At 39.1% G+C, this 13,636-nt stretch overlaps 1 protein-coding gene across 7 annotated transcripts in view; it reads right to left on the bottom strand.

Moving 5' to 3' along the window:
- LOC143292636 (uncharacterized) overlaps positions 1–9,005 on the bottom strand; it is a 49,542-nt gene extending 40,537 nt beyond the window's left edge. For 2 of the 7 annotated variants that reach the window (XM_076603111.1, XM_076603113.1), the window contains exons 1-3: positions 8,788–9,005; positions 7,838–7,928; positions 6,193–6,219 (exon numbers count right to left, since the gene is read on the bottom strand). In XM_076603111.1, coding sequence (XP_076459226.1) covers positions 6,193–6,219; positions 7,838–7,928; positions 8,788–8,828 — 159 coding nt within the window. In that variant the 5' untranslated portion in view covers positions 8,829–9,005. Of the gene's footprint in view, positions 1–1,324; positions 1,625–3,554; positions 3,579–6,192; positions 6,220–6,618; positions 6,659–7,837; positions 7,929–8,787 lie in introns of those variants that run through there. The other 5 variants (XM_076603115.1, XM_076603112.1, XM_076603117.1 and 2 more) reach the window with 5 other exon arrangements.
- Between the last annotated feature and the right edge of the window lie 4,631 nt (positions 9,006–13,636).

Genomic DNA, 13,636 nt, shown 5'->3' with positions numbered 1-13,636 from the left:
ATCACCAATGTCATCATATTGATCATCACCAATGTCATCACACTGATCATCACCAATGTCATCACACTGATCATCACCAATGTCATTGTATTGATCATCACCAATGTCATCACACTGATCATCACCAATGTCATCACACTGATCATCACCAATGTCATCATATTGATCATCATCAATGTCATAATACTGATCATCACCAATGTCATAATACTGATCATCACCAATGTCATCACACTGATCATCACCAATGTCATCGTACTGATCAACACCAATGTCATTATATTGATCATCACCAATGTCATCGTATTGATCATCACCAATGTCATCATACTGTTCATCACCAATGTCATCACATTGATCATCACCAATGTCAACACACTGATCATCACCAATGTCATCACACTGATCATCACCAATGTCATCATATTGATCATCACCAATGTCAACACACTGATAATCACCAATGTCATCATACTGATCATCACCAATGTCAACACATTGATCATCACCAATGTCATTGTATTGATCATCCCCAATGTCTTCATACTGATCATCACCAATGTCAACACACTGATCATCGCCAATGTGAACACATTGATCATCACCAATGTCATCATACTGATCATCACCAATGTCATCATATTGATCATCACCAGTGTCATCATACTGATCATCACCAATGTCAACACACTGATCATCGCCAATGTGAACACATTGATCATCACCAATGTCATCATGCTGATCATCATCAATGTCATAATATTGATCATCACCAATACCATCAAACTGATCATCATCAGTGTCATCATACTGATTATCATCAGTGTCATCACACCAACAATTAGCAATGTTTTCCATGAGAATGTATGCCATGATGAGAGAGATGAGAAGGAAAACAATACTCTGCAAACACAATGGTGAGCAGAAACAATGTTGAGCTAAAAAAAAACACACACAAAAAAAAAACAAATTCCAGAAACTAAGACCCATTCAGCTGCTTCAGAAACAGGGTTGTAAGTTAGACAAACAGACAGATATATAGATAAATATATGTATATGCAGATAGACACACACACACACACACACACACACACACACACACACATACATACATACATACATACACACACACATAAAGAAACCTTGGCAGCGACAAGATTAATTTATCCTTCCAATATCTGTCCCTTAATCAGTCTAGCAGATCAAATCAAATCAAATCAAATCATGTTGCAAAGGGCTATTTCAAGGCTGAACACCAGTCAGTTCTGAAAAAACCAATCAAACAGAAACAACTGATAAAAAAATGTTCAAAGGACCAGCTCACCCATGTATTGTAACAGACTATATTTTTCTGCACTTTATATAATAAAGCTAAAGATGACACACTGTAGGAACAAACTGCACAAGATCATACATACACAGTTCTACAAGGGTAAACACTGCATGAGATGACACATCCAGGCATGCACAGTCCCCATGACAGCCTTCACAACAAATTATCCAATCACCAACTAGGCTGGGCGGGGCTCATACACGAAAGTGAACACAGTATTGATCAGACACAAGAGCTAACACACTCTCAATCAAAAACGCATTTGGAACGTAAATTACTCTGTACTCTTTTGTGTGTTGAACTGTGTGTGTGTGTGTGTGTTACCAGTCTTTTCACACAGAAGTCCTATTTTAGGAACACACCACTATGGACAGGAGCTGGGGTGAGGTTTGAAACCCCCCCCCCCAAAAAAAAAACACATACAGACTTCACAAAAACTTATGGACCACTTCATGAAAACAGGCATGTTTGTGTTTTCATATAATCTTTTTTTTTTTTAAATTGAGAGAGGTCATTTTTAAAATCATGCAGCTTGCAAAAGGTTGGTCACTGACCTCTCGTTCAATACACAAATGGCTGTTTTCAGGTACACCTGCACCATAAACAGCTTGCAAAATGTGCTTGAAAAATCAATGTTCTGCCAAACATTTAAAGATATTCAGTGGTTTAAAATGATAGCTGTGGTTTTTCACTGTAAAAAAAAAAAAAAAAAAAAAAAAGAAAAAAAGGAAGAACACATGCAAAAAAGCACCTCTGGACCCAAGTTATGCTCATTCCATGGACTGCATGTTCCTCTGTTTGCCGCAAATTCAGCATTGTATCACCACGTCCCCAAGAAGAAAAAAGTACAAGTTCCCCAGTAGTTCTTAGCTTTTGTGAACCCTGTATAATTATATCCTCTCTGAGAAGTGAATGAGTGTGATCCAGCACCCACGTCCATCAGCTGATAGCTCTGACTGCTGAACCGAAGCAGCCAATACTTCATGAATCATTGACTTCTGTGCTGCGACAGTCTGCAAGGACCATACCGATACATGTCGGATTGATTTTTCCTGTCACACTGTTTTCAGTGCGGGATCGTTATTTAGTACTGTACTGTCCTTATCTGTTGAATAACATTGTTTTCATGCTTTACACACTATAGACCCTATTGATCTGTTAAATTTTTCACACTGCTTTCATCTGTTTAAATGTTGTTGTTGTCCCATTTTTTAGTGGAGAGAGAGAGAGAGAAAGAGAGAGAGAGAGAGAGAGAGAGAGAGAGAGAGAGAGAGAGAGAGAGAGAGAGAGAGAGAGAGAATGTGTCAAAAACAGAGATAAAGAGAAGGAAAGAAAGAGAGAGGGAAAGTGTGAAACAAACAGGGAGAAAGAAACAGAGAGACACAGACAGACAGACAAACGGGACAGAGAGAGTGAATACAGAAAGGAAAAAACAGAGAATGAGAAAACCCTGTGATACATATAAAAGAAATCGAAAAATAACACAAAGTTCATTGTTGTACAAATAATAATACAGAGCAACATTGTACCCAGAGTACACATAGACTATGTGTGAGAGACATTGAGTGAGTGAGAAAGAGAGAGACAGAGAGACAGACAGAGAGAGACAGAGAGAGAGAGAGAGTGCTGGTGGACAGACAGAGTAGTAGAAAAAACAAACGAAAAAACAACAACAAACAAGGAGTACACACACACACACACAATAAAATAACAATAAAATTCTACACAGACGATCATATTCAGAAATGTTGTAATATGTTGGCACAGTGAGAGAACAAGGAAAGAAGGAACCGGGTAGTTAACTGGAGGCAAGCAGCAACGAAAACAAAAACATCACTTCTGTTTAGTTCAACAAAATTTTTAAAAGTCACTACAGAGGTACAGGGGGGGGTTAAGATTATACATTTACACCACTGACACACACACACACACAATTGACATTTGCAGGCACATATCCACACAAAAATCTAACTTATTCCCAACAATTACGCTTGCATCTGTGTGTGTGTGTGTGTGTGTGTGTGTGTGTGTGTGTGCATTTATATTTTCTCACTTTCTCTAAACAGGCACAAAAGCTAAAGCACTTTATACAGGCACTGAAGCTCTATATCAGTACAGCAACAATCAGCGGAGGTAATTATATGCCTGAGCAATGCTACTGAACTGTGAATAAAACTTTTCAAAAGATATGAGTGAGGCAGCAGACAAAAAGGCAACTCACCTATATTATCTAAACCAGGATCCCTTGCTCTCAAAAAAAAAAAAAAAAAAAGTCACCACATACGCTGTTTACTGGCAACACAAACACGTTCTCACTCCTGAATCGGCCTCTACATTCACAGTTCAAAGCTACAAGTGGTGAGGTAAGGCGCAATGCTATCGCCAACCACAACTGTGGAATGCCAACAGCAACAGCAGCATACACACACTGCCCAAACTCATGCCTTATGAATGAGTTAGCTGGTTTGTTTCTGTGTTTAACCCCTTGATGGCTGCTGACAGATATGCTCGCTCCTCAGTGAAGAGCTGTCACCTGACTGAGATGAGCAATAGCCGAATGGTTAAAGCATTGGGCTTTCAATCTCAGGGTCCCGGGTTCGAATCTCGTTGGCACCTGGTGGGTAAAGGGTGGAGATTTTTCCGATCTTCCAGGTCAACATAAGTGCAGACCTGCCAATGCCTCAACCCCCTTCGTGTGTATACACACGCAGAAGATCAAATATGCACGTTAAAGATCCTGTAATCCATGTCAGCATTCGGTGGGTTATGGAAAAACAAAGAACATACCCAGCATGCACACCCTAGAATGGCTGCCTACATGGTGGGGTAAATAAACAAAATGGTCATGCACATAAACTGTTTAATGTTACATGTTTGTCTGAGTGTGTAGGTGTGCGTGCCTGAAATCTGATTGAATGACACAGGAAACGAATGATGAGCGCCCAGTGGCAGCTGTCAGTCAGCTCTACCCAGGTAGGCAGCATGTTGAGCAAAGGACCCTGTGTTTGTAAAGCGCTTAGAGCTTGGTCTCTGACCGAGGACTGGCGCTGTATAAGTATCCATATCAATCAATCAATCAATGAGAAGAGCTCAGAGGTCAGGATGTCAGTCACCGTTTCTTCATTTTGGACTTCTTTCTCATGGGATTATATTGCCTTTGTTTGGCAAAATCAGTGGCATTGTTGAGAAGCAATTCAGTTAAAGGTGATGCCATTCCGATCTCATTTCACCAAGGTTCAGCAGACAAGGGGTTAATGATGCATATGTATTTTTTACATTTTATTCATGCCTTTGTTATATCAAACACAAATTATGAACAAGTCTGTCTCCCTGTTATGAAGCAAGCATGCAGACTGAATGGTGCTGACAGAAAAGTAAGTTGGTATAATAAGTAAGACTCGAGACTGGCTTACTATCTCTGTATACGGGTACAGAAATGCATATTCAGTATGAAACAAATAAACAAGAACTGGAAGGTGAGCAAGTTAAGTCAGTATATAAATTAATATACAATTACACACACACACACACACACACACACACACACACACACATACACACACACACACACACACACGCATGCACACACACACACACACAACATTCTCCTTCTCCAACACACAAGCTCCTCCATGCCCCCCTCCCCACTCAGAACACCCCTTCCCTCTCTCTGCCCCCACTCCCCTTCCACTGTGCAAGTTCCCATCCCAGTAAAAACAAATTATTCAGATTCACTTCCAAATCAGATGCTCATATTATAGTGTCGAGGGTGCACAGTCTCTGATATAAATACACCCAACCACCATCCCACCTACCTGCACAGAGGTACAATCAACAATGCTGCAAGTGAACCCATGGCCATAACATGAAATTTTCACCCAAGAGTTTTGTTCTGTTTCCAGATCCCCTCCAAAATCAGTTGTATCCCAGAATATTGTTATTTCCCCTCTCCTCTCCTCTCAACCATTATAAAGAATTTTTTTTTTAATTTCTTGTGTGCATTTCGTTGAATAACCTTCTTTGATATGTGAGAAATGTGCTTGAACTGCTCCATCTGAGTTATTAGATGATGTGTGAGAGTGGGTGGTGTGCATGCATACATGTACATGTATCAGCATGCCTACATATGTACAAGCCTGTATGAGCTGAACAACTGTCAAAAGCTCCTTAAGCAAACAAGTTATATGAAACAATAATGTTATGAAAAAAAAACCCTCTCTCTACAGACATAGCACATATCACGAGCCACTACCCATTGAAATCATCAAAACATTAATGATTATTTTCACAGTGAATGGGGGGAGTTGGAAAGAGCAGGATATGGCAGCCAACTGATTAAAGTGCAATTGGATATTGTTCATGTGTCCTCGAAGGAGGAAGGTGGCAGAATGGTTAAGACGCTCAGCTGCCAATACAGAGAGTCCGTGAGGGTGTGGGTTCGAATCCCGCTCTCGCCCTTTCTCCTAAGTTTGACTGGAAAATCAAACTGAGCGTCTAGTCTTTCGGATGAGACGATAAACCGAGGTCCCGTGTGCAGCACGCACTTGGCGCACTGAAAAAGAACCCATGGCAACGAGAGTGTTGTCCTCTGGCGAAATTACGTAAAAAAAAATGAAATCCACTTTCATAGGTACACAAATATGTAAGCATGCACTCAAGGCCTGACTAAGCGCGTTGGGTTATGCTGCTGGTCAGGCATCTGCTCAACAGATGTGGTGTAGCGTGTATGGATTTGTCCGAACGCAGTGACGCCTCCTTGAGAAAGTGAAACTGAAACTGAAACATGTGTCCTCAAAACTAATTTCTTGCCTATGCCTCAGTCACTGAAGCAACTGTTTTAAAGTATGTAAAAATCTTACCAGTAGATAAGGATTCCACTCGAGGGGCTAGTACAGCATAATTTATACATTAGCCACAATGTCTTTAAACCACTGGGTGATCAATACATATACTGAAAAAAATTAGAAGGAAATCAAAATCAAAATGAACAAATGTTTTATATACTTTGCATTAACATTTCAATAAAAGGTAAAACAAAAGAAAGATGCATGATAGAATAAGCATGCATAAGTTTTGAGGAAAAGCATGCTGGTGGTTTTAATCAGGAATAGTGCTTAATCCTTATAAAGCATTTGTACCATGTGTATCACACACACACACACACACACACACACACACACACACACACAATCTAAATATGTACTGCAAATCAGGCTCAAACAATTACAATGTATATTTGCGTAGCATGGCACTTATACATAGCTTTGCCAAGCCATTTATCTCACTCTTTCTTTTCCTTTATTTGGTGGTGGTCAGTTTGGACTTCTATAACAAACATAAACCAAACTGTCCAGCTGCTTCTAGTCTACAACTCTATGTACTGTAACACGTGGTAAAACAAAATGACCAGAAAAAAATCTGTTATATAAATAAAATGACCATGAGAAATCTGTCTTGAATGCTTTCAATGAAGCAATGAACAATGTTGTATGTGATGACAACATTTTAATGGTTGTTAAATATTTCCTAAAGCACATAGACACATGCACATGTACACATACACACACACACACAGACACACACACAAATGAAGTGGATTATAATATTTGTGAGTGTGTGCGGTCATGCATGTGTGCGTGTGTGTGCATGCATGCATGCATGTGGGTATGTGCAGGCGCGAGTGGGCGTGTGTCTGTTAAACATTTACTGTGATATGTACACGCCCTCACAGTCACACACATATGTTTGCACACAACATGAACAGATTTGCACACAAAAAAAAGAAAAAAAAGGGTTAAACACACACATACTCTCCCTATCTCTTTCTGTCATATATAAACTGGAAGCAATTCAACAACAAGCTAATATATATACAATAATGATTACTGTTGAAGCCAAATTCGACACCAAAACCTTTACTGTAAATCAAATAAATGTAAACCAAATACAATCAGATTACCATTCTTACTATCAAAAAGCAAAACAAAACAAAAACCCCAAAAAAACCCCAAACAAACAAAAAAGAAAAAAAAAGAAAAAAAGAAAAGAACAAAATTAAAGTAAATTTTCAAAAAGAGAAAAAAAGAAAATCTTATTATAGAAAACATTTCCTTTTCACTATCAGCTAATTTTCTTGGAAAAGTTCTTTTTTCGACCTTTAGTTTTTCAAACTTTTTCATGATACTTTATGTACAACAGGCATACATAAAAGAACAATGAAAAAACAACAATACACACACATACAGTAAAAGCACCAAAAACCCCGTAACTTTCTATTAGTGGAAGTATAAAGTAAAGACAAAGAGCACAATGAAGCCATTTGTAAATTCACAGATGTTGCTAATGATGTTCTATAATTTCTGTGGCGAGAATAAATGTGTATCACACTCACAGTATATATTTTTCAAACTAAACCAACCACTATTTACAGCACTTGCTGATGTTTCCAGACACATATACAGAGTTGTTACTTTAAAATGATATTAAAGAAGACTGCATACATACTGCTCTTTGAGATGGGTGTCCCAAATCTGACGCTTTATGAGTTGACAGATCAAATCCGTCCTCAAGGCACTTCACATCAAAGTAGTATTTTCTGCCAATAGAATGATATTATTCAGCTATTCAAGTCAACCATGGACAACTGACAAATAAACAGGCATGAATACAGATTATAAGAGGTGAGGTATATAGGGGGTGTAAGTGGGTTTGCTGACAAGGACGTTTCCATCTGTTTCAATAACAATTATCAAGATCAAATTGTGTGTGTGTGTGTGTGTGTGTGTGTGTGTGTGTGTGTGTGCGCGCTCTCACATGTGTGTGCATGCATGCACATACATGTGTGTATGGAGAGTTAGGGAGAGGGGATGGGGGTGTGCATGTGTGTGTGCTTTTATTTGTATGTGTGCAATGGAGGGAGGTGGGGGGGCGGAGCATGAATGCATGGGTATAAGTATATACATATGTTGTATGTGTGTGTATGTGTGTGTATGCACCTATGCGGGCATGTACATGTGTGTGTGTGTGTGTCTGTGTGTGTGTGTGTGACAGAGAGAGAGAGAAACAGAGAGAGAGAGGGGGGGGGAGAGAGAGAGAGAGATTCTACCCAACCATTAAAAATATGTTGAACTTATTTAGAACATGAGGAATTACTGGTGTGTGTATTATGTGTGTGTGTTACAGTAATATCCACAACAATAAATACCAATTACTGAAAAATCTGCTTCAAAACAACGAACCTGGCTCGGCTCTAAATACGCATTATCAATGAACATCTACTGAAAACAAACAACCTGTAGAATTATCAATTACCGAAAAACAAACAACTCAGCTCTGTAGTTGTATCAGTGAATTGTCAAACGCCCTAAAGCACAACTTAACATGAACCACGGCCATCAAAGTTTGTCAGACGAATCGTAAAATAAACACACACACAGAACCGAAAGCAAACTCACAATTGCTTTGCGACGGTCTTCACGACCGAATTCGATCCCATTGTTTACTTCTGTCAACATGGGCTCGTCCTTACGTCAACTCAGCCAGCGCCGCGCGACAAGCGCCTGCACAAAACAAATCCACAACAACACAGTGTCAAGTATGAATAGAGCCAAAGCTTCTCTTTTTTCCGTTTCTTCTTTTATTTCTGTATGACAAGTCCATACATGAGGAGACTACTTTTTTTCCCCCTCTGCTTGTCTCCCCATGCGGTTGGCAACTGAAAAACACACAGCGTCGCCATGCAGTCTTGTCATCTTTGGCGCGTTTCAGGTCAAGGGAAATCACTCGGCTCTCTTTCATTGTATTTATATTGCTTCCATAAACATTTTTTGTTTGTTTGTTCACAAAATTAACGAGCAAGTGTGTGTGTGTGTGTGTGTGTGTGTGCGCGCGCGCGCGCTCGTACGTGTGAGAGAGTACTGGAAAGACTGAAGATGGGTATATTCATTTCAGGCCGACAGCGAAGGCCTTGGTCCCTCTCGAAGAGGAATGCGAACAAATATACTGAGCTGTAAATAATCACGAACAAAAGGATTGGATAAGATACATACAGAGTGATCGACAGAGACAGAAAGACAAAGAGAGAGGAGAGACACAGAATATTGAGTATGTAAGAGCATGTCGCTGTCAGAGCACATTTTTCAAATATTACTCTTTTTTCTCTGTGTGAAAAACTCTTGCTCTGTGATGTGAGTAGGGGAGTGCATTTGTCTATGTGTTTTCACGCACACACATATACGTACCTACATAATGAAACTCACATGCAGGCATGAACTCACTCGTGCACACACACTGTACAACATTTAGCGCTGTGTGTGTGCGTGTGCTACAAAAATGCACAACAGAGCAGCACATATGGCTTGCTACATTAAACATATCAGTGTAGGTTTGTGGCGATTATCTCATTCAGCTAATCTGTCTGTTTCAATCTTTACTTAATTATCTAATAATTGATATTGAATATGATTTTTTTTAATTTTTATACTGAATTTTAATGGTTTTGGTTCGTGCAGTGAGCTGTCTTTGCATGTGAACTAGTCTATCAAATCAGCCAAGCAATTAGGCCGAAGTTTTTTTTGAAAAAGGGAAAATTTTGTTTTCTTATCAGCTGACTTATTGATTCTGGAAGCCTTGTTTATGGTGGATGCCATTTACATATGTGGGAGTCTGCTGATTGTATTTGATGTGGTGCAGCAGTGTACAGTTAGAGAGAAGTATGTTTGCCATGCTCTTCTTTGCTTGTTTTGTAGGGCATGATGACTTGGCCTTTGGTAACTGGCTTTTGAGAGATTTGATCCATCTAAGATAATTATTGGATCTATAGCATGGACATGACCCTTCAGTTTAACTTAAAGATCCAGTAGTTTCAGTTCAAGAAAGTTACTGCTTTGTACTTTAATGTAAAAAAGTATTGTATTACTTTTTGTCACAACAGTTTCTCTGTGTGAAATTTGCATGGGCTGCTCTCCCTGGTGAGAATACATCACCATGGAGAGTGCACTGTCACTTGTTTAAAGAAAGAAAAAGAAAAAAGGTTAAAGGTCCCATGGCTTTTTACAGCCATCAGGGGAGTGAATTCATACCCTCTGTGTCTATAGGATTTAGAGTAAGAAGACTGGGACTCATTCCTCTCTTTTAACCTTCTCCAAACAAGTCAGCCATTCAAACCTGAATGAAGTGAGGAAAATTGGAGTGAAGTGCCTTTCCCCAGGGACATAGCACCAGGCTGAAAGAGGGTATTGAACCCTGGATAAGATGTCCAACACCTTAACGATATTGAACCCTGGATAAGATGTCCAACACCTTAACAATATTGAATCCGGGATTAGGAGTCCAACACCTTAGCGATATTGAACCCTGGATTAGGAGTCCAACACCTTAACGATATTGAACCTTGGAGTCCAACACCTTAACGATATTGAACCCTGGATTAGAAGTCCAACACCTTAGCGATATTGAACCCTGGATTAGAAGTCCAACACCTTAGCGATATTGAACCCTGGATTAGAAGTCCAACACCTTAGCGATATTGAACCCTGGATTAGAAGTCCAACACCTTAACGATATTGAACCCTGGATTATAAGTCCAACACCTTAACAATATTGAACCCTGGATTAGGAGTCCAACACCTTAACGATATTGAACCTTGGAGTCCAACACCTTAACGATATTGAACCCTGGATTAGAAGTCCAACACCTTAACGATATTGAACACTGCATTAGGAGTCCAACACCTTAATGATATTAAACCCTGGATTTGAAGTCCAACACCTTAACGATATTGAACCCTAGATTAGAAGTCCAACACCTTAACGATATTGAACCCTGGATTAGAAGTCCAACACCTTAACAATTCTGCATCCACAGTCACCACCAACAATCATGCATCACAACTAGCACCTGTTTTGTTCGGAGTTCCACAGGGCTCTGTCTTAGGTCCTATACTCTTCATCATGTACTCCAAACCTCTTCATACACTCATTCAAAGTCACTTTGTTTCCAATCAATCTTTTGCAGATGACACACAGCTTTATAGAACATGTCACCCTACAGAAATAGGTCAAACCATGCAGACTTTATAGCCATGCATCACATCTGTCAAATCATGGATGACAGATCACAAACTCGAACTGAATAATATTAAAAAAAGCACTTCTTAGTCACCCAAAGCACTCATTTGCTGACTTGCCCAAGCCTTTGTCTATCCTGGTATGAACCTTAGATATACCTTTCTCAGCATCCACATGCAATTTAGGGTACATGCTTTCGGATGACATGGCACTTGGCATACACATCAACCACATTTGTTGGTCAGCATATGCAGACAAGTCAGCTCCATTCGCCAATATCTAACCACAGAAACCACAAAGACATTGGTTTGTTCTTTTCTCCTATCTAGATTAGATTATGGAAACGTTCTTCTTGCTGGCTGCCCCAAACACTACGTTGACAAACTTCAAAAAGTTCTTCTTCTTCTTCCGCGTTCCCTGGCCACGCAAAAAGTTCACTATATCCCCCTTCAAGCACGAATACAATACAAACTCTCAGTCCTTTGTCACAATTTCTTCACCGATTCTTGTCCCGTCTATCTTTCAGATCTACTTTTGTCTATTCACTATCCAGACAACTCTGTTCTTCATATGACATACGCACACTATTCCAAGAATTTGCACAAGAACTAATGTTGAACATTTCTTTTTTGTTGCACCAAAACAGTGGAATTCACACATTTGTCATACCCCCAACACAGCATTCAAGAGAGCACTCAAAACACATCTTTTCAAGTCGTATTTTTCGAAGTAGAGCTTTTCTATTTGTATATGCTTGCTTTGCATGATTCGATCGCTGGACGTGCTCTTGGAGTTGATTTGTGTGTATTTGTGATGATTTTTGGTATGGTTCTCCAAGGCCTGGTTCCTTGGTGCATGTTTTGACTAGGGTGAATAACAGAATGTGACATGTTTTTACCTTGCTGTGATTTGGGCTAATGTGATGTGTGACTGTGATATTGTCTGTGATGATTTACACATTTTTATGTCACTAAGTTTGAAGTATGTAAATTTTAGCCAGTGTGATGTGAGACAGTCTGAAATATGCATATATTATAGTTTGAAATATGTATATTTTAGCAAATGTGATGTGAGAATACGTCTATTTATTCTATTTTATTTCATTTCATTTTTTGTACATATTTTTATGTCGCTTAGTCTGAAATTTGTATGTCTTATTGTAAAGCGCGGTGAGCCCCATTTGAGATGGGGGCACTGCGCTATATAAGTCTGCATATTATTATCATTATGGCGCCTCCTGCACCCTTATCATTTTTTTTAAATGGCAGGAACGCTTTTGTCACCATGGGTGACATGGGCTAAGTGCAAGCTGTACACAGGACTTTGGTTTATTGTCTCGCCTGAAAGACTAGCACCCAGAACATCCTCACAACTGGAGTGCTTTTATTTGCTTTTGTTATTCAAGGTAAAATAAAAGAATTCCTTTCTCTCACATACAAAACCTTGAGAGAGAGAGAGACTGACAGACACAGATAGACAGGCAAACAGAGACAGAACAAGAGACACAGAGAGAAAATCAACTAAAACAAGGTTGCTGCAAAAACAAATTTAATATCACATTGTAAGAAAAGGGAATTGTTAAAATGTTAAACACACAACTTTTCAATGAAAATATTTCTCAATTCATGAAAAAAAAAAAAAGAAAAAAAAAAAAAGAAAAGAAATCATATTTTTTTTAAAGAAGAATATTTTTCATGTTATTACACATAAAAAGTCATTGAATAAAAAAATAAAATAAAAAAAATAAATAAATAAAAAAGAAGTTAAAAAAAATTCATCGCAGACCAAGCCAAACAGTAAGAAAAAAAAACAGAACATACTACAGTTAACCATGATAATAGGAGAAAAACACATCAACACAGCAAACTGCTGAAATAAAAAGAGTGGGGAAAGCCAGAGAGATACATGACACAGTAAAAAGTATCCATACAGAAATAGTGACCAGTCTGACTCACACATGATGCAGGAAACACTGTCACAAACTGGAATGAAAAACTTTCACTCCTGGAAAACTTGAGCATTGAGACCCCCACCCCCAGGTCCCTCCCACCCCCCAGTGAATTCACAATGAGTGTAGCACGTCCCAACCAGACAGTATAACACTGTACCTGCCCTGTTCCTAACAGGGACACCACTGGTGGTAATATAAAATGACAAACACAATGTCAGTAACAGGTAAGTCAATGACAATAGTGAAAATAACCAATATTTATCAGCATGAGTTTTCAACGGAAG

This window comes from Babylonia areolata, chromosome 18 (assembly GCF_041734735.1).
Source record: "Babylonia areolata isolate BAREFJ2019XMU chromosome 18, ASM4173473v1, whole genome shotgun sequence".
NCBI lineage: Eukaryota > Metazoa > Mollusca > Gastropoda > Neogastropoda > Buccinidae > Babylonia > Babylonia areolata.
The sequence above is the reverse complement of the archived record's forward strand: the minus strand, read 5'-3'. Positions and strand labels throughout refer to the sequence as shown.